This window comes from Triturus cristatus, chromosome 12, assembly GCF_964204655.1.
Source record: "Triturus cristatus chromosome 12, aTriCri1.1, whole genome shotgun sequence".
Lineage (NCBI taxonomy): Eukaryota > Metazoa > Chordata > Amphibia > Caudata > Salamandridae > Triturus > Triturus cristatus.
The window spans coordinates 728,763,585-728,789,376 of NC_140595.1; the positions used below are offsets into that span (position 1 = coordinate 728,763,585).

A 25,792-nucleotide genomic window follows, 5' to 3' on the forward strand; every position below is an offset into this window, starting at 1 on the left:
GCATGCACCAGAGGTTTTTAAAGACCCAGTTAGGGCCAGGGTCATTAACCCACGCATTGAGAAACAATATAAAGCTGCCCCAACAGACCCAGCCTATATTAAAGGCCGCACCACTAGACTCCCTGGTAGTCTCCAATGTGAGGAAACATGCCAATTCCCAGGCATCAGGTGAGGCTCCACCACCAGATAAGGAGTCTAAACTCCTAGACGCCTCTGGCAAACGGACGGCGTCCCAGGCGGCCAACATCTGGCGTATCGCTAACACCCATTATGATGAGCTGGAGTCAAACATGCAACACCTCCCTGACAAATAGAAACATAAGGCCAACAAATTGATTCAAGAGGGTAAAACCATTACAAACACTTCCATCCGTTGTGCCCTTGATGCAGCTGACACCGCCTCCAGGGCAATAAATACCATCACTCTTCTGCTTAGGCATGCTTGGCTACGCATCTCAGGTTTCAAACCTGAGGTTCAAAGTTCCATCCTCAACTACCCCTTTGATGAGAAACATCTGTTTGGTCCTAATGTCGATATAGCCCTCGAAAAAATGAAGGACACAGACACGGCAAAATCTATGGGAGCCTTGCAGTCGCAAGCTCCTGGGCGCTCCTTTCGCCGTTCCACCTTTAGAAGCAACACCAGAGGCTACCCCGACAGCGCCTCCACTTACTACAAAACCCCTACCCAATCCACCTTCACTAGGGGTTATCAAAGAGGCCGTTACAGAGGTAACAACAACAAAGGCAGAGGCAAAACTAACACCTCCCGCTCTGCCTCCACCCCCACCCAGTGACTTCCCTCCACTTCCCCCAGACTATTCCACTCCAGTCGGGGGCAGACTCCACAATTTCTTCCTGTCTGGGCTACCATCACCTCAGACAGATGGGTACAACAAATAATCTATCCAAATACAGGGGGTAGTGATTACTTTCTTTTAGATGTTTTACCACAAAGCTTTTAAGCTTGTCAAAGAACCAAGCAAGAACAAAAATGTAATCAATCGTGCACTTCTGTAATCGTGTTTGAATGTCTGTCTAGACGGGCAATATTGATCCATGACCCAAACAGAACATTCCCAGTGACCCCAGCCCAGTTGAACTCACACATCTGTACATGGCGTACTGGAGATTGATAAATAATATGAAATATAACTAATATGATTGCGCTCAAATGGAAATCACCAATTATTCATACAGTGCCAGAGTGGGATAGCCAACTTTGGAAGTTGCTGGACATGGAATAATTCACCTGCAAACTTAATAAAATGGGCCATAAATAAGAAGGCATGTGGCACACTTTGGACTATTTGAAAGATAAAGAGTTCTGTATGCTTGTCCCAAAACTCTAAAGTTTCCAACTTGCTGATTAGACTAGGGCGTTGGTCATTAGACTACTGCTAGCCAAATAAGCATGAAATGTGGGGTCGTGGAAAGTGCGCTCAGTAGATTGGCTACATTTGGGTATCCATCTAGGGGGTGGGCGGGGCAAGCATGTGGTCTGGGTAAGCATGGCTTGGGGGTAAGCATGGCTTATAAATGTCATAATAATGATGATGCATACTTACGAACTACTGTTTGGTAATCCCAATGTTGGGGTTTTGCTATCTGAAAATAAATAACATGTCATTTGGCGGGGAAAAGTGAATAATTCCCTGGGCCAGAGCACTTGACCTCCAAATTCCAGATGGCATCTTGGTGAGAATCACAGATATTGAGACTTCTGTCCAGAGCAGAGGGCATGAGTTACTGAAAATGTCATGGTCTGCAATAGGACACCTGCTTTTTGGCATCTGTGTCTTCTCTCAAAGAGGCTTGAAATGCTAGAGAATGATATGGGATGAGCTACCCTGATACTGATTGGTTGGCCAGAATCCAATTTGGAGAAGAATTTGAGGAGATGGCATGAACATTTTCTAGGTTATACGATGCCCTGTCCCGAGGGCCAACAGTCAGTCCAGTTAAGGAGTGCCATAAGATTGACAGCGAAGAGGACCTGAACAGGCAAGGGTGGTAAAGGACCAGTTCTTGTGAATCCGCGCATTGCACAGCATCAGAGAGAAGTCACAAAATGATCTTGGTCCACCATCAAGGGAAGCAAATAATTCTTTCGTAACCTCAGTCCAGATATGTCCTGAAAGAGTAAAGCCGTTCACAAACTCACAAGAGACTTTGTAAAGAGAGGAGCACAGACTACTGTCTTGTTCCCAGCTATACCATTTGTTATTCAACTTTGATTATTGCACAGTTTTGCTTTTGAACTGGTGTTGGGTGTGTGTAGGGCTAAGCTTGTGTTTCAATAGTGTGGATTATTACTGTCTTGGACTCTGTTACTGGTAGCCATCAAACCTGCCCTCTGATTTTTGGTTCATGGTTTTTGTCCTCTATCCTATTGGTGTTGTGAAGCGTTCTCTACCCTCCGCTGTCTTAAATCTCGTTAATCAGCAGAATTCCGAGAAGCTTCTCATCTCTCCCTCCTTTTACTCTCAATGTTTCTTATCCCCTGCTCACCCCATGTCACTTCCTTGTTGGGATGTTTTTTAGTTGAACTTTAAACCGCTCCAAGAAGCGTTGGCTGATGAGGAGCATGTTTTCTATGAAAAGGAATCTAACAGGCCATTTCTGGCAGCTCTTACTGTTTTGTAACCTCTGCCTTTCTGGTTACGATTGAGCGTGCATGTGGTAGCAAGGGCCTTTGGCACAGTTTGCTTTCTGTTGTGCCAACTGAAAGAAGCTGCTTTATATTTACGAAAGGGGAAGGCAGGTGTTTAGAAGATGGGCAATGCTTAGTGTCTTGGGACTGGGTTTATACGTTATTGTTGGCCACAGACCAATGCCTTTACTGTTAGTCAGCTCTAAAAGTGATTGTTGAATGCTAAATTGATCTCAGGCACTGGCAGTTATGCTTCACTTTGCACCCCATGGCCCTGTCTGTAGTAAGATATTGATCTGAAAAACTATGAAGTGGTTTGCAACTCAGAGTGTTTATCAATGGCTGCGAGTAATTCAGGTATCGCACCCATCACATTTTGGTTTTCCATGGGAGACACATTGAGGTAAATTGTTATTCCTAGGCATGAGTTGTCTCCTAGATTTTCCAAAGGACTCTAGCTACACCTCACTGATCAATCAAATAAATCCTGGATTTATAGAGCGCACTACTCACCGGTAAGGGTCTCAAGGCGCCGATGAGTCCAAATGAGGCGAGAATGAGCAGGTGACTTGTGTTCCCATTCAAAGTGGTTGTGGCCTAGCAGTTCACGCTAGACTGTTACTGTTGAATCAGGCCTGTGCTGATTTGTATGCGGTTGGTCTTTTCCCAGCAGACTGGAATGCTGCCCAGACTAACACTGGCAGAGATGACTAGCACAATGCACCTATTACTCTTTATTGTTCTTTCTAATCTGCTGGGTGGTATGTCATCTTGACTCAAGTCAACAATTACTTAGTTTACCCCATATCGTGGTACCTCCTATGCCTGGGCAGCATCCTTAGATGCCCCCCCGTTTTATCATGAAAAGCATCTTGGAACCCAGAACTTCCAGCAAGTATGTCACTCACTGGATTTGAAAGACAGCCTCCCCGTCAGCCATACTCAGAACTCCTCGGTATGAAACCTAGGAGATTAATTGCTATGAAGATTGAACCCAATCACGTTTTGGGACCAGTAACATAAATGATAGATTCTTGTGGGAACCAAGTTTCAAGTTTCAAAGCTTTATTCGACAGCATGTCATAAAAGCAGGTACATCCTAAGAATTTCATAAATACTAAGCTAAAATATAGTAAAAATACATTAAATCATAATGCTGGCGAATAATATCCGATAAAATCAACATCAATCAATAAAAATCTTAAAAAGATCAACACTGGATAAAAAATTAATTAGACTTTTCTTGGTGGTAAAACATTCATTAATCAATTTCAAGGGATTTCAGGGCACGAAGACGTAATATCCATGCCCATTCCAGAAATTTTGCAACAGCAATGGCCAAGCAGGGGGTGGAATCAGATTCTAGAATTCTTAGGGCCTCCTTGTAGCTACGTGTACCCAGATTTGAACATACTGGCTTTAACCACCTAAGGCGGGGAGCACTGTATAACGGACATACAAACAACAAATGACCAATATCCTCAATCCAGTCTAGACAATAATGACATTTGTCATCCTGGGAAGATGACCATTTATGGGTAAAAGCTTTTCCAGGGAGAGACCCAATTCTGAACTGGAAATACAGTTTCCTATCCATGGGCCTCTCTATAATGTCCCAAAATGCCACATAAGATGGTAAAAATGTAATATCAAAAAAACGACCAGTCAGATTGGAGTCTTGGCCAGCACGAGAGGCAGATGTCAAGGTCATGTCCCAGTACAATTTCTTGAGGATTGGCTTTGCTGGAATGCTTGGACCGTTTGGATCATTCCATAAATGCCCCAGCTCCAGTTTTATAAGCAAATTCCTTATTTCTTTGAGCCATAAAATGGAATGAAAACGGTCAGCCCTAATAATATCTTTCAGGGCATTAGCATAGTGTGCAAGTTCTGGCGTTGCCATAATCCGCCGCCAATACAAAAGTGGACGTAGTCGCGCCAGATCTTCAACTTTTTTCCTCCCTAAATCATATTTTAACGGAATCATCGGAGTACTTTGGGGAACACCTGTTAAGCTACGTAAAAACTTATTTTCAGCCAGTCTTAAGCAATTCAAGTTAGCAAAACCCCATAGTTCCGAGCCATACAGGGACGCACTAATAACTTTCATATTGTAAATTTCCAGAGCGGGCCCGATTGGTTTGGTCAATGAGGATTTATGCTTAGAAATGATTGCACCTGCTAGCTGATGGAACTTTAAGACAGTCATGTCAATATGGTTTGACCATTTCATATTATTCTGAAGGGATATTCCTAGATATGTAAAAGCCTCAACCTGTTCCAGCGGGATGCCATTAAATTTAATCACTCCTCTAAAGTTTTGTCGCTGGTTTAAACACATAAATTTAGTTTTGGAGGGGTTTATTTCAAGGTCCCGTTCTTGGCAGAAATCAGCAAATATGTTTAACGCTTTCTGTAGTCCACTTGGAGTTCGCAAAACCAACAGCGTGTCGTCCGCGAACATGAGAACAGGCGCTCTGGAGCCTGCCAATATAGGGGCATCCGTGGGGGAACATCCAAGGTGGTCAACTATCCCATTAATGTATAAGGAAAATAACGTGGGCGCCAAGACACATCCCTGTCGAACGCCACGTTCGACAGGGAATGGGTCAGTCACCTCTCCCTGGCTTCCCCATCTAATTTGTGCGTAATTGTTCTCATGTAAGCGGACGAGTAAGGTTAGTAGTTCCGGGGCCATGACTGCTTGGGCGAGGACCCTCCAAAGTTTAGAACGGGGCACCAGGTCGAATGCTGATCTCAGGTCTATAAAGACCGCGTAAAGGGTCCCTTTGGTCAGCTTCACATTCCTCCAGTAAAGAGCTAAGAAATAAAAAACTTGGTCAATGGAGCTGGTACAAGGTCTAAATCCAGCTTGATATGGAGATAAAATATTATTGTCTTCAACCCAAGATTGTAACTTGTTTTGTACTAGTCGACCTATTAGTTTTTGTGCTGAATCTATGAGACTAATAGGTCTATAGTTGCTTGGGAGTGATTTGTCCCCTTTTTTAAAGACCGGGATTATTTCCGCCCCTTTCCATGAAGAAGGAATGGGAGCACCCATGGCTACTGAATTGGCTAGCCATTGGAAATATTGGCACCAAGATAATCTGTCTGTTAAAAACACATCCGCGGGAATCCCATCCATTCCCGGTGCTCGACCCACTGTTATGCTGTCCAGGGCTAAGTTAACTTCTTCGATTGAGAACACCTGCACTTGAAAATAGATAGTGGCAGGAAGAGGATGTTCTCCTACAGGGGAAGCAGAAGCGTACTGTGGTTTGAAAAAGTCTACCCATTGGTTTTTTGCCACATTATTTTGAGGGGAAGGTGCAGACCCACCTCTTCCCCACTTTACTGTAGCCCAGAATCGTTTTTGATCTTTGGCCTGGCATGCGTGTTTCAAATCCTGCCACTGTTTCTCATCCCAATCTTTCTTAGCGACTAGCTGGGCTTGTCTATATAGCTTCCTGGCTAGTCTCACATCTTCCGCGTCTCTTGATCTCAGAGCAACACTCAAATTACGACGTGCTATTTTACAATTTTTATTAAACCATCCCTCCTCTGGTGGACATCCCTTAATAGCTTTTCCAGTACTAATGGGCTTCATAAAGAACCCTTGGAGTTTTGAGAAAAAGATATTATGGGCCTCAAGCATAGTTAGATGGAAATTGATATTGGTTGATTTGGGACCTAAATTAGCCACCTCACATATGGTCACTTTCTTAAGGTCCTCTAAGTTTCCCATCTTCTCTACAAATCTATCCCATTTGACATGTCGCATGTTGTTCGATACGACGATGTCCAGGGTTATTTTCTCTCCCCCAGTTTTCAATTCTCTTGGGATGTTTAATAGTTGTAATTCTAAGCACAAGGGATTATGATCGCTTTCATCACGTTGAATTATAGACATATCATTCAGTCTATTCCAGGCTCTTACATCCACCAGGAAATAATCGATACGGCTAGCAAACCTGCCATTGTCAAACGTACTTACGCCGAGGCGATCTGACTTAGTGCGCCCATTGGCGGCTCTAAGGCCTCTTTCTAAACAAAGAGCTTTTAGTTGGATGGCTGCAGCGGACCATCTCTTGACTGGTGGGAGATCCAGCTGGGGAATACCCCACCTATTATCCTCTTCGACAGCGAGAAATTGATCCTCGGGGCCAAGAGGCTCAAAGGTCGTGTTAAAATCCCCCCCTACAATTTTTATCGTTTCAGGAGGAAGCACTGCGAGCTGGTGGTCCAAAACTGTTGTCACCTCAAACAAAGTTCCTCTAACCATCCCTCGAGCGTAAATATTAAAAATAGCCATGCCCTGGTCATTGGGCCAAATGAAATTTAAAGACAAAATATCATCGGATGGAAGGTTGGGTTGAGTGATTTTGCATCGTAATGATTGACGTACCCAAATTATTAAACCACCCGATGGTCGGCCTTTCGTTTTTTTAATAGCAGGTGTGTAAAAATTAAGAAACCCAGAACGGAAGACTGGGACCAGAGACCACGATTCTTGGAATAAAATTATATCAAATTGGTCAACAAAGCTGCACCATACGCCAGAATGAAGCTTGTTTTTTATACCAGCAAGATTCCAGGATAAGATAGTCAGTCCTGGATCAATTACGGGAGGGCAAGGAAGGATGTTAGACAATGGGCCTAGTGTCTCGTCATCTGTCCTAGCCAGGTAGTCAATGGTAGAACTTAGAGATTCTAGTGTAACATTTACTGATGGATCAAATGCTAGACTCGCCCCTCCATAATTGCTAGTCGATATCGACCCCAATGGTTCAATGGCGTCAACCTGGATTGCCCGTTTGTTCCCTTCTGTCCCAACGTCTCTAGGACTAGTAGGTGTTGAAGAGGTGGCCACAATATTGGGCGATGGTAAATAAAATATTACGCTCTCAGACTTTTAAAATATAAATAAGATCATGCATAAAGCAAGAGGCTGAGTCTGTGGTATCAGGTTCATAAAGGGATTTATTCCAATAACTCGAGTCAAAGGGAGAATATTTCCATCACCAAAATTGGATCTGGAAAGGGGCTCAAAAGTATTCTCAATATTCTCAAAACATTATTCACAGAGTACAGTATATATACATTTCTCAATTGTACGTAAGCAAAAGAGCAAGAGAGAATGAGATAAGAGCATGTGGGCGTGTAAGTAGGCGTGAAGGTGGGCGTCCATGTGGGCGTCCACTTGATGATAATGGGTAATTTGTCATGTGTGGGTGGATACCTGGAGGGGGTTGCGTGATCTGCTGGAATTGTACTGGAACTTTGCCTTACTTGTGCTTAACTCGAGCATGACGTGTAACTGACGTGGGGCTAGAGGGAGAAAGGGACTTGACATTTAGCTCTACATGTGGAGACAAAAGTCTGGGGTTATGTCAACCTAATCCCAAATCATATCTAACATCCTATGTTTAAAGAACTATGTTATTCAAAAAGAAAGGTCTCTCGGAGTAGAACCTTATTCTATACTGACTATATTAACTGTGAGTGCGTGTACAAGCGTCTAAGTGTCTACACAATATGCGGGGGCAGAAATCGTCCATAGTAACAGGGCTATGAATTACTTGCATAAAGACAGAGAAGCCGGGCCTTTGCTCGGTAGCTGGCAGGATGTTTACTTAAACTACTAGACAGGAATGCATTGGGCAGGGACGGAGGAGATCATCTTGAAGGTGAAATACAGTTCTTGGCAGGCGACGGGCTGGATCAGGCACTGTTAGCTGCGCAGAGAATGAGGACAAAGTTCATGGATACAGATGCAGGCTCAGACTGGAGCTCTCAGAGGCAGAAGGCAGGAAAAGCTTGATGGCAGAATCAGGGCCTACTCGCCTGGACTGAAAAATAGCATAAGTGAACCATATAAAGCCGGTGGCCTTTCGTACTTAGGAATGGAATATCCGGCCCATTCATGGCGGATCTGAAAGAGGACATGTTAACGGTGGACGCACATGTATTTGCGTCTTCATAACTGGAACTGGAGGGAACATACATGTACTTGTGATTTATACATGAAACCGTTGGGGTCCAAGATAGGGGACATAACTGATCATAAAAATCCATATTTCCACATTCCCTCCTTGTCCCCTACTTGCCCGTCAAGAGATATCAATCTTCATCAATCCATTGATCTGTTCATATAGCATCATTTGTTCTTCTTTTTTCTTCTGGGACGAACGAAATCTTGGTGGTGGAATACACGATGTGGCACACAGACCACAAATCGCTGGTCCACATTGTAGGCATAAGCAGCAACTGAATAGTATGAGAAAGCCAATACCTAGGAAGGATAGGACCCTCCATCCAAAGGTAGATAATACACTCCAAAACCAACCGGACCAAGTCCAGGTGCCTGGATTCTGGTGTATCTGGCTTACAATCTTATGAAGGCGAGTTATGGCTTTATATACAGATGGCGAATTTTCTGGTATGAAAAATGCAACAGCTTGATTTGATGACCCTACAAGCTCCGCCCCTATCGGCCAGGATAACGTCAAGGACAAGACGATTTTGAAGCACAACAATCCGCATAGCAGACTGCTCTTCTGTTAAATTGCCTAAGGCGGAAATAGTTTCGTTCACTACTGCTTCAAGGGTTCTGGTTAATCTACGTATCAGCTTACTATTGGTAACTGTACCTATATAGGGAAAGAAACCTTTATTGAAATCTGTGTATTTTTCCCATGCTGTTTCAGTGTAATCGACAATTGGGAGATCTCTCTGCTGTCTATTGTGTACTAAATGAGTATTTCTATGATAATCAGGAGGAGCTAGGAAAACAGGTGGCAAAAGGAATCCGATGTAGCAGGTACCATCCCAATCTAGAGGTAGGCGTATATATGCGGTCTGGCCACATATAAAGTAGGAATGACGAGAAGCTCTAAATGTAGACTTGCCTTGATCACTGAATTTTATTACAGTGGTGCATTTACTATGGCCCATGTGTATGGAGCCATTCTTTCTTATACATAATTCCCCTTTTACTGGGAATACGGACATGGCGGGCAAGATTGGTGTAGCTTCAGATTCAACGTTCAGGATCATGAGGTTAAGTGTAAAATTACCTAATCCATATACTTCATGTTCTAGATCAGTTCCTGTTCTTTTGGGAAGTCCCTCCTTGTTAGGGTAGCAGACTTTAAGCAAAACTAAGTTCAGGTTTCCCCATACCCAGTTGTCTTGATAAACTGCGGAATTCGAATCTAGGGAATGAATCAAACTAAACCATGCTCCACAGGAGCCATTGTGTGTGAACGGATAGAGAAAGAGGGGCAAAACTCCCTTATAGTTCTGATAGGGGGGGAGTCGGCCACAGACCCAGCAGTCTGTAGCATTGCTAGTCTGATGTGAATGGTGCAGCATCTGAATAAAGGTATTGTTGCGTAAGGCAAGTCGATATGATAGCTCATAGGATGGCAGATCACTAAATGTGTGCTTTATGGTATCATTAGTGGAGGAGTGTAAAAGTGAGGCAATAGGAGGAAAAATAGCATGTAGTATTAAGCTGATACATATTATCGTGATGCACATCTTGCTCTTTTTTTTTTTTTTTATATCAATGTTATTGTCCAAGATCTTATGCAAGCCAGAATACATGTTCAACCGCTTCACCACCTAGTGGACTTAATTGATCAAACGGGTTCTGACTTCTTAGATCAAAGTTTAGCTTTGTGGAAACTTCTGGGGAGTCTCCTCTAGAAAATGGTGTTCAAAATCCAAAATCCAAGTTTAAAGTCTTTTTCCTTTGTAAAAGAGTGGTGAAGGTGCACTTTGACTTTAACGGCCGTCCCCGTGGTCCAGAGCACTGACTTTGGCGCCTTCCATCCAGGAGCGATGGAGTATTCTTTGACCTGGGTGTTGTCAGGGAAGGCGGCAGCAACCTGCGAACAACAAGAGAGTAGTGCAGACATCAAGGAAGCCAGGTAATCTGTCAGCATGTTATTATCTTTTAGGCATTGGAGTGCCCCACATATTTGGTGGTCTACCAAAGACCACTTCATCGGGAGATAAGCCTGTTCTAGAATGAGCTACCATTCGCATGTAAAAGAGGGCAACCGGCAGGGCTACCATCCAATCTACACCTTTGTCTGCGCAAATTTTTAATGTCTGTTTATGTCTTTCTACAAGGCCTGCTGCTTCAGGATGTCGCACACAATGGAACTTCCAGGTATACCCTAACAGAAGGGACACCTGCTTCATTAGTACCAGGACATATTTGTAACCTCTACATCTGTTTATTTGGATATAATCCATTTGGAGCACTTCAAAAGGGTGGTCAGGTGGATGGAATCCACCTTGTTCCATCGGAATGCCTTTACCTGGATTGAATTGGCAACAGATCATACATGTTCTGACCTTTTGTTTCGCTGCTGCACGCAGGTGCTTGTTGAACCATATATTCTGTAAGCTATCTATCATTGCTTTCTCTCCTAAGTGTGCAGGACTATGTGCGGTATTTATAATCACTTGTACCATTGAATCAGGAAGAAGCCATGTGGATTTGCCCTTGTCATCCAACCCTGATCAGTCAGTACCCCTCCTTGTTCCGACCATTTCTTTAATTCGTCTACAGTAGCATGTGTCTGTATGTCTTGTACATCCTTGGAAGGATCCCTAACTGTCATGGCTTTGGACACTTATTGAACCTGTAACTTTGTCATGTCTAGTGGGGTCTGAGCTGTCTGTTTAGCAGTTCGGTCTGCCAGATCATTGCCTTGGGAAATGGTATCTGTGGCTCTAGTATGTGCTTTACATTTTAGGATAGCTATGGCTGTTGGTAAATGTATTGCTTCCAGTAGGGCTTGAATATGGGGGCCATGCTGTATCTTGGCCCCATGAGAGGTCAAGAAACCTCTTTCTCGCCAGAGAATCGGTGTAAATGTTTACTCTCAGGTGCTTAGCTCTTATGCACGCTTGTGTCAGGGCGATGAGCTCTGCTGCTTGTGCTGACAATATGTGTATTCTTTTAGTCTCTATTATTACAGTATCAGTAGTCACTGCATATGCTGCCACTAATTCTCCCGCCCCTGTCCTCATGCATGAGCCGTCAACTTATAGTGTTAGGTCGGGGTCTGGGATTGCAACGTCTGTCAAGTCTTGTCTTGGTTTAGTCACGGTATGTATTACTTCAACACAGTCGTGTGGTGAAACGCTTTCTGTACTGGAGGGCAAAAGGGTAGCAGGATTCAGTATGTTGCATCGTCTGATCTCTATGTGTGGTTGAAATAACGTTGGCTCATAGCCTGTCAGTCTAGCTACAGTCAGGTGTTGTGTTTGTGTCCGGTTCAAGAGAACCTCTACTGCGTGTGGTACTTGTACTGTCAGAGGGTGGCCCAGCACTATCAAGTCACTTTGTCTTATGGCTAAGGCCGTTGCTGCAACTGATTTTAGGCACGCAGGCAAAGCCTGTGCTACTGGGTCTAATGTACTAGAAAAATAAGCACAGGGCTCGTGTTTTCCTGCATGATCTTGTGTTAGGACAGATAGTGCTGTTCCATCCCGCTCTGTCACAAAAAGCATAAACGATTTGTTGTAATCAGGGTTTGCTAAAACTGGTGCTTGACATAAAGCTCTCTTTAATTCTTCAAATGCCACAGTGTGTTCTTGTGTCCAAGGGAGGACTTTAGTAGAAGCTGTATTAGGGGCTTGGACTAATTCCCCTGAAAGATCACAATAAAACATGAGAAAAAGGGGAAAGCACCATACCTATTTCCTCGACTTAATTTCTAAGGGGGCTAATTTCTAAGGGGCTTAATTTCTTAAGGGGCTAGCGGGAAGCGAACCTCCTCAGGGGCCAGCAGAAAGCCAATATTCTCCTCCTTCCCCCCCTTTTTGACAGGAGGAAATCTGAAACAGATTTCACTGCTGTCAAACACTATCAAACCCTGTGTCTTGTCAACACTATTAATCCCTGTGTGTAGCTACTGGGCGTAAGCAAAATTATAGGAGATACACAGCGTATTTGAAACGGCGAGAAATCCTTCAAATTAATGTACAAACCTCATTGTGTTAGCTCATAAGCTGGCCAAATGACATCTCATATGCAAATGTCCCTATTACATGAACCCACACCAACCTGAAGTCAATATTAATGCTAGTAGGCCCTAATAGGAATGCTAAATTACCTAAATATTCGGAAAACCAAGTTTAAGAACAGTTGTTAATGTTGATAATTAATAATTCATCTGCTAAAAAAAAATCAGTAATTCTGCAATAATTTCCACCTATACAATAAACAGCCTAATTTAAAAACAAGTCAACTTATGGGGCCACCATTTACAAGAATGAGCTTACTAAAGCAAACTTTAAAAAGGAAATCCTGTCAGATATTTTCTCATTACCCTAAATACCGAGCCTCATTCGTCACTCTGTGGTGGCAGTCCTTATTTAAAACAGGCCTTTCAAGAGTTAAGATGCGAGTGTACAGATCATAATTGTTCCTCAATGTCCAATCTGGAAACATATGACCGAGGCTGCCTGTCTATAAGAGAAAGGCAGTCATGTGAAAAATATTTTAGTCTTGCATAATTTTTCCTTTTATTTCATTCATCTCCAACACCAATTAGACATACACTGATAACGTGTTGTCTGCTATTTTGACAGCATGATAAAGGTAATATCACGTCTGTGAAATTTAGTAATTGTGAACAAGTTCCAGCCAAGCGCTGTGCAAAGATCGCCGTCGTCACGACTATCTCTGTACTTGCACAGGAGAACTTTGTATTAAACGCTAAACAGACTGGTCAATACAACACAAAAACAAAACATATATAAAATACATATGCCAAGCCATCAGTATACCAAGCACAGAAAGCATAGACAATTACACTAACATATATAAATGAGCAGCGATGCGCAATTACAGTACCTACAGCTCAGAGGCGAACATTCTGGCCTGCTTAATTTGTCAGGCTTTTAATCAATAATTGATTTACCTGCCCTATACACCCCCATCTGAAATCACCGTGTCAAGTCTGACACACAGAATCAGCAATAATAATCAAAAACGAAGAACACACGAACCTGTTTGTTTTCTTTTATAAAAACAGAATCAGCAATAATAATCAAAAACGAAGAACACACGAACCTGTTTGTTTTCTTTTATAAAAATGAGCTATGCATCTTCGTCAACACAATGTACCCTAATGTCCCAGACGAAGACGCACCTCTCATCTCTCCTTACAGACTTTTAACCACTGGATCATTTATCCAATGCAACTGGTGGCAGCTTGTGGCCACAATTCAAAAATGTCTGAATTTGAAAATCGTTTTTATATAGGCACATAGCCCTTAAAATTCCAAGCAAGAGCAACATTTTACTTTCTGGCCAGAAGCAATATAGCATTTGCTAAAAAATAAAGCAAATCTTCTCCATAGACATTTCCTCGGGGCACTCGTTTAGCACAGAATAGAACAAGGGAATCTTTCTCGACTTACATTTCTCAGCTGCCCTGTCTTATCAGAGAAGTTAAAAATAGCCCCTCAGCGCGGCCTGAGCCTGGGCTGCCAGCCAACTTTTTTTTCGTTGTTCCGGCTGCAGGCATTACATGTCAGAGAAGCTTTCTAAGCAGTGCCTCTGTTCTGCTCCTCTCACCGGCCCCCACCTACACTGGCTACAAGGTCAGAATCTGTCTCCGATTTCTGTATCACATTCTGCTCTACACAGCCCCCACCTTCTCCTCACTCTGAAGCTGTCAAAGACAAAAAGACTACTCAATTCCAGAAAAATTGCAATAATTTGCCCAATTGAAAAATTATTTTTACATACAATTTGCACTCGGGGTCATAATCTTACCGACTTGACCCAGCACATTGGCTCACTGGACCACCAAGAACACAAACCTGGATTCTGGAACAATTTTGTAAATTCGAAATACCCACAATTTTTCTCAAGCTAAACTTTTCACTAATTATTTTTCATTAACACTTTGTACATTATGGGTGTCATCAAATCACAGGTGTTGCTCCTTCTCTAGCTACACCCCTCTCAATTTCCTATTGACAACGTAGTCAAATGTTGGACCATGTAAACACCAGCTATGCGCTGTTCATTTGGTGGGTGGCTCAAGAACCTTTGGGCTACTATATCATTATTATATGTATCGTGGTACTTGCGGTGGCACTCTAACTGGTCTTTCTACTGGGGCCACTCTTGCTAGGTCCTCTGAAAGGACGGGATAAATACCAGCAACGTCAGTATTTCTTTCTCTGTCAGCCTGCGCTCATTTTACCTACTCCAATTACTCCTGTAACATCTGTTCCTTGGCTTTTCCAGACTCCAGTCTACTCCTCTCTGCTTCGTGAAACACTTACTCTGACCTACTATGTGACTCCTTGCGCCAAAACTCAATGGCATCCTTCCAAGCTGGTCTACATTTTCTCTTTCATAAGAGTGTTTCGTTGTCCATCTACTTGTTCTGCTTTTACTCGTATACCTTCCTCAACTAACACGTTTTCTCGGGCTTTGTCTGAATCCTCCCTACTTTTCTCTTCTTTTCTGAGCGCTTACTCTGTGCGTCTATGCAATTCTTTACGCCATAATTCAATGGCATATTTCTGTGACTGTCTGGCTGTCTTTTTCCATAACTCTTCTTCTACTCTCATGATGCAATCTGCATCCCATGTCCCAACTGCGGGCCACCTCTGACTTTCTGGTAAATCCCTGGTGCAGTCCACCCATAAATCAAGAAATAATACGGCATCTAGGCCATGCTTATGATACATAAAGTACCCTGGAGTGTCCCTAGGTTGAATGGGAACAGCTTCTTCGAGTACCCCTTTTTGAGAATTGATTTGATACCTGATTATTGAACACACTTAATACAATAAAACACGATAATGAACAGTCATTCATACCACAATATGTAGGACGTATTGAAAACATTTAACATTTAACATTTAACGAACAACAATGATCATTAGGGAACTAATCACTTAGCATAATACTCGACACTAACTAGATGATTCTGAATTATATACTAGACATACTAGATATACTGCTAAACAGTACAGATACACTGCTGAAACAGTGCAGACCGGATTTGTGTACCCAAACCCGTCTTGACCGGCACAACCTATGTGCACGTCAGAACGCCTCCCCGGCAATGGTACTCACCGGGTAGCTCGGAACGGAAGGCCTCGGAACTGAACTGGACTAGACCAAACTGGACTGGACTGGACTCGACTCGTGACTTGGATACTTCGGAACTTCGGAATCTGGTGGGCCTCTGTATACCTCGGACACAGCTCTCTCGCAGGTGGGCTCTGGGTAGGACAATCTGCGTTCCTCACCGCCTCGTATGGATGCCTGGTCGCAGTCTGTCCCCTTCGTTGGCCTGAGGGAGTTGGCGGGAAGACCCGCGACGTGCGCGCTTGAAGTCCATCACGGCTGTGGAAGGGGGCAAAACTGGACCTTCATCTCCGGCGTGTGGGGAAAGAGATTAAACTGTTCGGGCGCCATTATGTGGTAAATAAAATATTACGCTCTCAGACTTTTAAAATATAAATAAGATCATGCATAAAGCAAGAGGCTGAGTCTGTGGTATCAGGTTCATAAAGGGATTTATTCCAATAACTCGAGTCAAAGGGAGAATATTTCCATCACCAAAATTGGATCTGGAAAGGGGCTCAAAAGTATTCTCAATATTCTCAAAACATTATTCACAGAGTACAGTATATATACATTTCTCAATTGTACGTAAGCAAAAGAGCAAGAGAGAATGAGATAAGAGCATGTGGGCGTGTAAGTAGGCGTGAAGGTGGGCGTCCATGTGGGCGTCCACTTGATGATAATGGGTAATTTGTCATGTGTGGGTGGATACCTGGAGGGGGTTGCGTGATCTGCTGGAATTGTACTGGAACTTTGCCTTACTTGTGCTTAACTCGAGCATGACGTGTAACTGACGTGGGGCTAGAGGGAGAAAGGGACTTGACATTTAGCTCTACATGTGGAGACAAAAGTCTGGGGTTATGTCAACCTAATCCCAAATCATATCTAACATCCTATGTTTAAAGAACTATGTTATTCAAAAAGAAAGGTCTCTCGGAGTAGAACCTTATTCTATACTGACTATATTAACTGTGAGTGCGTGTACAAGCGTCTAAGTGTCTACACAATATGCGGGGGCAGAAATCGTCCATAGTAACAGGGCTATGAATTACTTGCATAAAGACAGAGAAGCCGGGCCTTTGCTCGGTAGCTGGCAGGATGTTTACTTAAACTACTAGACAGGAATGCATTGGGCAGGGACGGAGGAGATCATCTTGAAGGTGAAATACAGTTCTTGGCAGGCGACGGGCTGGATCAGGCACTGTTAGCTGCGCAGAGAATGAGGACAAAGTTCATGGATACAGATGCAGGCTCAGACTGGAGCTCTCAGAGGCAGAAGGCAGGAAAAGCTTGATGGCAGAATCAGGGCCTACTCGCCTGGACTGAAAAATAGCATAAGTGAACCATATAAAGCCGGTGGCCTTTCGTACTTAGGAATGGAATATCCGGCCCATTCATGGCGGATCTGAAAGAGGACATGTTAACGGTGGACGCACATGTATTTGCGTCTTCATAACTGGAACTGGAGGGAACATACATGTACTTGTGATTTATACATGAAACCGTTGGGGTCCAAGATAGGGGACATAACTGATCATAAAAATCCATATTTCCACACTATGTTCGTGTTCGCCAAGATAATTCCATCTCCGAGTCAATCGCATGCGTTCAAATCAGATAGTACCCCAAACCTATTTTCTAGGCTAATATTCCAGTTGCTAGTAGATTCACTCCTACCCCCTTTATTTAAAGACGGAGTCCACCCTGGCCTCAATGGTACTTTATGTGTATCTCTATTTCTCTTGTGGTAAAAGTACTTAAGAGTTAGCGGGATGATAACTCCTTGTCTTTGCTGCGGGGGTTTTATGTTAGCCAAAACATTTGGGAGGACTTCGGAATTTGAAAAATTAAGGACCACACAATCTCCTTTGAATTTCTTAGGGTGGTGCCCTAGCCATTGGACCCTTCTAGCCATGATAATTTCCCCTGCTAGTTTCTGGTCACCCCAAGGGGACATCCTCATGTTGTTCACCAACCAATGTAAAGATTTGCTGATCAAAGAGGATGTAGTTTCTGTTGTATCAGCAGTCAAAGTAGGGACATTGGCAAGAACCAATGATAGGGGTTCAGCCTCAGTAATACATTGGAATTGGTCACTTGCCAGTGTTCGACCTTTGTGGTTATCTATACTTGCCTTCTGGGGGTTTTTATTAATTCCAGATTGCTGGATTGGGGCATTAGCTTTCTCATTTACTGCGATGCTTTGTTCTCCATTTGGGGACGCCCCATTTACAATACGTACATTTGGGGATAGTGGAATTAGTCTGGTGGCTTCGTCCACTGGTCTATTTATTATAGCGTTCAGCCTGGCTACCTCTGCCATTAGATGATCAATTTTGGTTACCAATGGAGCTATGAGATTTTCTATTTTGGTATCAATCATGGCTACTATCTTCGCAGAGAGCTCAACCTCAGGAATTTTGTTAGAAAGTGACCCTTGTACATCTTCTTTATTAGCACTTTTCTTCTCAGTGGTTGCCCTTTTCCTACCTAGACGAGTCCCATTGCTTTTTAAACTGGGATTTTCTACACGCTCTAACTAGCTTACTTCTCAAGGGAAGAGCGGGAGACTGTGGGTCAACCCCTTCCCCAACCTCCACTATATCTAAGACAAGATCTAATGGCGAATTGGGGGCTAGGGGTGCACAGGAGTCAAAAATATCACTGTCTAAAATCACTAAATCAGTGGACTTGCTACTATTAGCCTGAGAAGGTGAGTCCAAGGGTAAGCCAGACAAAGGAATTGACGGAGGGGAATTAGGAGAACATGTTAGCCCCAAAGATGCCCTCCTATCATTGTTGATTTTGCTAACAATCTGTACCAGATAGTTGTCCATCGTATTTGTCGTAGAGGGATTCCTTTGCTTAGATATTATTTCCATTTACAATGGTGCTGGCTGGAAATCAAGCTGGTGATAGTAACCCAAAGGAGCTAATGATTTCAACAACAATACCTTTGGTAAGTCAATCCCACGGAAGGTAACACGTAGGCACAAACGTCAATGTGGCCCAGCCCGGCCTCTTCCGGCCCCGGACGGCCACAGACGGCCCGCCCTTTGCCCGGGCTTAGCCCGCGCGCGGTCCCGCGACGCGGGGGGCAGGTTCAATTAAATAGCGCCTCCGGGCGCGCTAACAGCTCCGTTTCCGGTTTCGCCACGCTGGGGACCCTGGGTATTGTAGTCCCCTCTGGCGCTCCTCCCCACACAGCGGTCGCGATGGTGCGCGGCGGCGGGAGAGAGGCGCGGGACACAGCAGAGAAGCAGGATCCTCCACGGAACACTGAGGATACAGGTAGGCGGCCCTTTTTAGCGGCAAGGATCGGCGTTCTGGACAGTCAATACTCAGCCCCCGCTCTGCCGAGGGCAGGTTCAATTAAATTGCGCCTCCGGGCGCGCAAACAGCTCCGTTTCCGGTTTCGCCACGCTGGGGACCCTGGGTATTGTAGTCCCATCTGGCGCTCCTCCCCACACAGCGGTCGCGATGGTGCGCGGCGGCGGGAGAGAGGCGCGGGACACAGCAGAGAAGCAGGACCCTCCACGGAACACTGAGGATACAGGTAGGCGGCACTTTTTAGCGGCAAGGATCGGCGTTCTGGACAGTCAATACTCAGCCCCCGCTCTGCCGAGGGCAGGTTCAATTAAATAGCGCCTCCGGGTGCGCAAACAGCTCCGTTTCCGGTTTCGCCACGCTGGGGACCCTGGGTATTGTAGTCCCCTCTGGCGCTCCTCCCCACACAGCGGTCGCGATGGTGCGCGGCGGCGGGAGAGAGGCGCGGGACACAGCAGAGAAGCAGGACCCTCCACGGAACACTGAGGATACAGGTAGGTGGCACTTTTTAGCGGCAAGGATCGGCGTTCTGGACAGTCAATACTCAGCCCCCCTAAAACCTAAAAACAACCAAGCTACTTCATAGACCTTCCCGACAGGCTTCCACTCCCTACTGAAGGAAAGGCAGACATTGTAGGTATGCAGCTTTAAACCTGTGAATGTCCAGTTTTCAGATTCAGCTTGGAAATGATTAAAGGACTATTATAATCTAAAGACAGGAACACTTTAAACGTCTTTACAAGTAAAGTATAGACTTTTCATAAAGTTTAAAACAATGACAGAGTTATTTTGCCTAGTTTATGTCTTATAAGCAAGATATTGTGACGTTCATTGAGAGTAAAGAGTCTAGATGGATGGCTCCCGCTACAGAACATCAGTGATAAAGGAGGCAAAAGAACATAACACACTTTGAAATACCAAGTGCCTGCTGATAGACTTCAACATAACTTTTCCCCTAGACTTGATATCTCTGCAGTGAAGCAAAGCAAATCATGGCCATATTTTCATAGAACTGTCAACTTTCAAAAGTATAGAAAAGCTTTAGAAGGCGGGTTCTCCGGATATCACGATTCTCTTTTAAGACTTGTTGCGTTTGGCAAAACCTCACCAGTGAAGTGTCTGATATTCTTTATTCTGGGCAGGCCTTTCTTTCTCTAATCATTTTGTGGTTCAGCTACATTTGGTAATGAAGAAACAAAGGTTATTGACTGACTATAACTGACTCAAAAGACCACAGATTAACATAGTTCGTTCACTGAGGAGGTTGGGCTGTGGATCAACTGTGAGCTCCATATTCTACTTGTCTTGTTTTGTTGTGATAAGCTCTTCGTTGAACACTGAGCACATAGCTTCATAAATTGCTTATTGTGTCTTTGAGGGTTGAGGAGAGCGGATAGGGAAGTTTGTGATGGAGCTTCCTCATTGTTGTTTTATTGTTCCATCTGTAGATTCTGACCATTGCCGCAACGGAGCCAACTAGCTTGTTGCATTCAATACCAACAAAGCCCACAAACGTCCTTGGAAAGAAGCCTCTCTTGAAACCTGAAAGCTTCACCAACCAAGGTTCATTTTCCTCATCAACATCTTGGAGCCCCACAGAACTGGCATCACCTGAGTCTTGCACCCAAAGCTATACGGAATCCCCACAAGCCTCTTCAGGAGATGGCGTCAAGTCTCATGAGGCAGAACAAACTCTAGACTTTGAGAACATCTATAAATATCTTTTTGAACTTTCTCGTGGAGGTCCGGTGCCGGAGCTCTCTCCTCTCGGTGAGTTTAACAGCAAGGTTGGATTTTAAAACAGCAATTATTTGTTGTGAGGGTCATAATGAAGACTCAATAAATCTTTCTGTGCTTCCCTCGTATTCTCTAAAGCCATCTTTCCACCCTATTTTGTCATTTCAGAATCTGCTGTTGTGTTGGACCTGCTCCTCTCCCTGCCCAAGGAGCTTGAGCAGCTTGACTGCCTGGCCTTGAGGTCTCATATGTACCAGTCCTTCAGAGACCTGAACATGCCCTACCAGCAGGCACGCGAATCCCTTGGTGGCCTCACTGCCAAAGTGGGATTGGGATTAGGTAGCTGCAAACAAGTTGTGGAACCACCATCCAAGCAAAGGGAACAGACTAAAGAGAACTTACAAAAAGACTCTTCATCTTCAGAAACCAGTAGAGATGGGAGAACTAATTTGATTGAAGATCCCACTTGTCATTCCTCGTCAACTAGCCACCAGCAGCCTCCATCTAGCCAGCCGTCAGAGACTCCGACTAACTCAGACAAAAGGCCCTCACAAGACAGTAAAGCTCCCTGGAAAGACCTTGGGCTCTGTCCACTAAATGTGTTCATGGTGCCCCTAAAACTCTTGCATCGGGTGGCTAAGGATGAGGCCTAACCAGATCATTTTGGGACATAACCTTTAGGTCAACTTCTGAACTGATTTATCACGTGTGTAGCTGGTTATGGGGCATTTAAGACATTTCAACTTGCTGTAGCGGTTTTGTAATGTACCCTTTATTGCTCTCTTTTTTTTTTCTTTTCAGCCGCCTCTTGTAAAACCTTAAAAATAAAAAAAGACAAAAGGTGTAATGCATTTCTCCTGATCTGTTGCCCTTTTCTTTCCTACAGCTCAGCTTCAAGAAAATAGCTACCTTGTACTTGATTGTTAGGGGAACAGTGTGACTCTTTATTTTGCAAATGTGTGTGAAGAGGTGCTATGTTGTTTTGAAAAATAGCATGTGTTTGGCCATTAATATCAGGACGAAGGCTTATGCATGCTCATTATTTCATTTGGTCACTGCACGTATAGGGTCTAGTGCATCTTTGTGCTTTCAGCATTGACTGTTTAATTTTCACACCACCAACTGTTGACCTCTGCGTTCATTCATCTATGTTGTTACCCAACTCAGTTGTACTCCTTTTATCATCTTCAGAAGAACGAAAAACCGGCGCCAGCACTGATCATTTATGTGTTTTACTGGCAGTAAAGTGCTGAGGATATGGACTTTGTGCTCTCCTATCATGTTGACAATTCTTGCTAAATACTGTCTGTAGCCGTTAGCCTTATGTGAGGGGAGAACATAGACAGTGGTCCTAGTACTTTTGTGTCTGTTTTGATTTAGACGTTTTGGATCTGGCAAACAGAACTCCAAAGCAGTAGCTATATGTACAGTAAGCAAGATAGATTGTACCATGGTACTTTTTTTTTAAGGTATTGTCTGGGTCTTGCACATGAAGTAGTCCATAAGTATTGCAGAATGCACTGAACCTAGCAATGGTCCCATACGGTGTCACACCCTTTTATTCCATAATGGACATGTTTTTCTATGTTGCAGATGTATGGTCCTTCTCTATACATAGTGCATACTCCACACCAGCCATCCAACACCGCCGCTTTGCCAACACTGGTGCTACACACTCCGCTCCAAGCAAAGAAATATGGTAGTTTGAGATATCTAGATTAACTGGTCAGCTTTTCAAATGCAAATCGTCCCATCATGACACCGAAGTATCTCTTCTCTGTGCAATGGGCATACCCATAGTAGTGTTGGAGCAGAACCCCAATGTTCAATTGTACCACAATAATTTGAAACACCCCAAACATGATTCCGTTGCTGCACCCTTGATCTAACAATTAATCACCACCTCTGTCGTTCAAGGGCTAAAAAATAACATTAATAGAGCAAGTGAGTCATTCAGTTTCTTTTTTAAATAGTCATTACCCTAAAACATATATGAATAAATATAAAATACTACAACATCTGGTGCTAAAAACATTCTGGTGACAAGATCGTGACAGATAAAAATTGATTAAATATACAAATTGATTCAGATTTGTTCTATCAAAGATTTTAGTGGCTGAAAAACTAGCCACTGAAAAACAAACGTGAGCATCAGATAATCATTGCACATGCATCAAAGCTAGACGGGCCTGCTTTAAACTCCTACCCCCTTAAGCAAGAAACAATAAACTCCCACTGTGCCTTTTTATAAAAATTGCAAAACATGACAAAGTGTCTTAAGGACATTGGCTATCACAGCCACAAGGATCAGGGTATCTATCAGACATGCTGCAATTGGAGTAATTGGAATAATTGACGTATAATACTAAATCTAAAACCGGTTAACAAAAAATTATAAGCATTTTGAACAAACCAAAGATATGGTTCCATTCAAAAAGTAGATAGAGCAAATAATGGGACTACTCAATCGAGTCCAAGAGAAATATTTTAAAGATCTATTACAGTCTCAAAAATAAGCAGTACAGAATGTTTACTGTCACAAAGACATACATTTCAGAATACATAAACAGAGATTCAGAATCAGTGCAAAATTCCAATAGTACACCAAAAAATCAATAGAGCATAGTATATGGGGAAAGATCTGTATGCCTCTATAAAACTGTCTGACACAAGGTAAACCAATGTGCTGTGGCAACAAATGATGGACGGAATGCTGAGTGAATCAAACATTCACCCACCCCCAGTCGAAATCTGGGTTAAATCCATCCGTACAGCATTTGTTGCTGTAGCACTTTTCATCCTAAGTGGGATGAGTATGCCCAGACGTGGGTACCTTGCTCGCTGGTCCACTGGATTCAAGCTAGCCTGGGTGATGCCCCGAAACGGGTCCCAGGATGCTTGTTTCTGGTCAACACTTGCATATGGCTGGGTCCAAACTGGGTTGGCGTTGCGAACTAAAGAATGATGGATCTAACCCAGATCTCTTGACTGGGGCAAATGTTTGGTTTGCTCAGCATTCCGTCCATCATTGGTTACTGTAACTAAGTAAACCAACAGCATCTCTGAAGGGGAAAAATAGAGTTTCTCACAAATGGACAGAGTCTCAAGAGGCATTGGGAAGTCTGCACCAAATCGCACAGAGTCCCTGCAGGAAATTGGAAAGTCTCAGGCTCGCCCCCAACAACAGGGTTTTTATACACTTTTTCGCATAGTTAATAAGAAATTGCAAACTTACGGTGGTATGAGCCTATGTCGGAAAATGGCCTATCACAGAGCTATTTGGTTGCCATCCAGAGATGCACAACTCCTAATGATAGATCTGCACAATCAACTATACACAAAATGCTTCTATCATGTCCGCTAGGACACTTCTGCAAAGTTACCTTGATAGACTAAACCTGCTGTAACTATTGCTTCATCAGGAAACCAGCTCTTTTCAGAATACATGTTCTCTAGTAAAATTATCACACATCCTGTGCCCCGAAGACCATTACCTAGTGGAACATTCTATAGGAAGGGGCAACAAACAGGAGCAACTTGTGCAGATTATGTGGTTCATAGAAAAATAATGTCCTTGTTAGTAAAAATGCAAAATGTGGCATAACTACAACAAATATTAAAACAAACTTTTAAACCTGTTGGATACATCGTTTTCAGTGCAGAAATATTAGTTTTATCAGTTATGATTATGGCTAATTTTTATGTGGAATCTATGTGACTCTGGTCATGGAGAAATGTCAGAAACATGTAGAAACGCAACCCCATGGTGCTGAGATATGTATGTGGCCATCCAAATGCCAGAAATGTACTACACAAATGCAAATAGCACTGCATAACAATTTTCTTCATGGCAGGTTTTTCCATAGAGAGTATGATTCTAAAGCTGTTAGGGGATTGGCTGATGGTCGATTCATGCTTATCTAGCACATTAGTTCTCGGTTGCTTGTTGCTCTTTTATGCGGGGTAGTTTTTAAAGTGTGATCCTCACATTGACATTCGATGAGATCATTTAAAAATTAACTCTGAGCAGAAGCAGTGGAAGGACGCTTGCAAGAATTCAGTGCAAGAGTATTGCAATCTGAGGAGAAGGCTGGGGAACACTAAATGTCCTCCGGGGATATTTTCACTTTAGTAAGGTTCTTTTCTGCCTAGGATTGGGGCCCTATGTGCTTGAAGGTAAGTTTGCTGGGTCTCTCCTGATCAGTTATAGATTTGATCTTTGACATGCAAAATAACCAAATATTAGGTGGTGAAGTGATGTGGAACTCGAAAATAATGTCTGTTAGCATAAGCTGAAGCCATCTTGTTTGTGGCACCATTTTGTTAGCTATGTAATTCTTCCGTCTTCACTGTTGCTTGCCTTTCTATTCTGCTTGTCATCAACTTTAGTTAAGTCCTTCTGTACTGAGACAAAGCCATGTACGTGCTGAGAAAAGGCCTGTAAGTGCTGAAATGCACCTGGTTAAAGATGTAACTGTCAGATATTTTGTGCTGCTAAGAACAGTTCTGTTCCCCCTCCCACTTTGCGGACTAAGTGATTGCCCATTTGCCCATGTCTGGCTGTAACTATTTCTGTGTAGGCCTGTACCTTCTATTTGTATCTACATGCTTACTCTGCAACAAAGTCTGTATATAAGCACCATGGTCTGTGTATTCAATGTACTACCGCAGGCAACACTTGAGTGCTGTGTGGACGTGGTCCCACTCATGAGTGATTAATAAACTTGTTCTTTGAATTCCAGCTTCAGTGTCAATCTCTATTTTGTTGGTCTATGGACCTGTGGACAAGATAAGGGTGAACCCTGCACCGGTGTGCTCATTAAAAGTCATATTTTTACAGTTGGCGCCCGACTCGTGGGGCCTCATCGGAGACGCGGCCGTCCAAAGGAGTGGTCTTGACGGAAGAGTGGAATTTTGCTGAGGAGACGTCCTGCATGAGGAGACCCTTGTCT

The 25,792-nt window shown here is 43.5% G+C and overlaps 1 protein-coding gene across 1 annotated transcript in view; it reads left to right on the forward strand.

The window, feature by feature from the left end:
- The window catches only part of SNAPC2 (small nuclear RNA activating complex polypeptide 2), a 130,589-nt gene extending 105,008 nt beyond the window's left edge, over positions 1 to 25,581 (forward strand). The window contains exons 5-6 of the mRNA XM_085639928.1: positions 20,552 to 20,873; positions 21,009 to 25,581. Coding sequence (XP_085496054.1) covers positions 20,552 to 20,873; positions 21,009 to 21,493 — 807 coding nt within the window. The 3' untranslated portion in view covers positions 21,494 to 25,581. The remainder of the gene's footprint in view (positions 1 to 20,551; positions 20,874 to 21,008) is intronic.
- Positions 25,582 to 25,792: the final 211 nt, after the last annotated feature.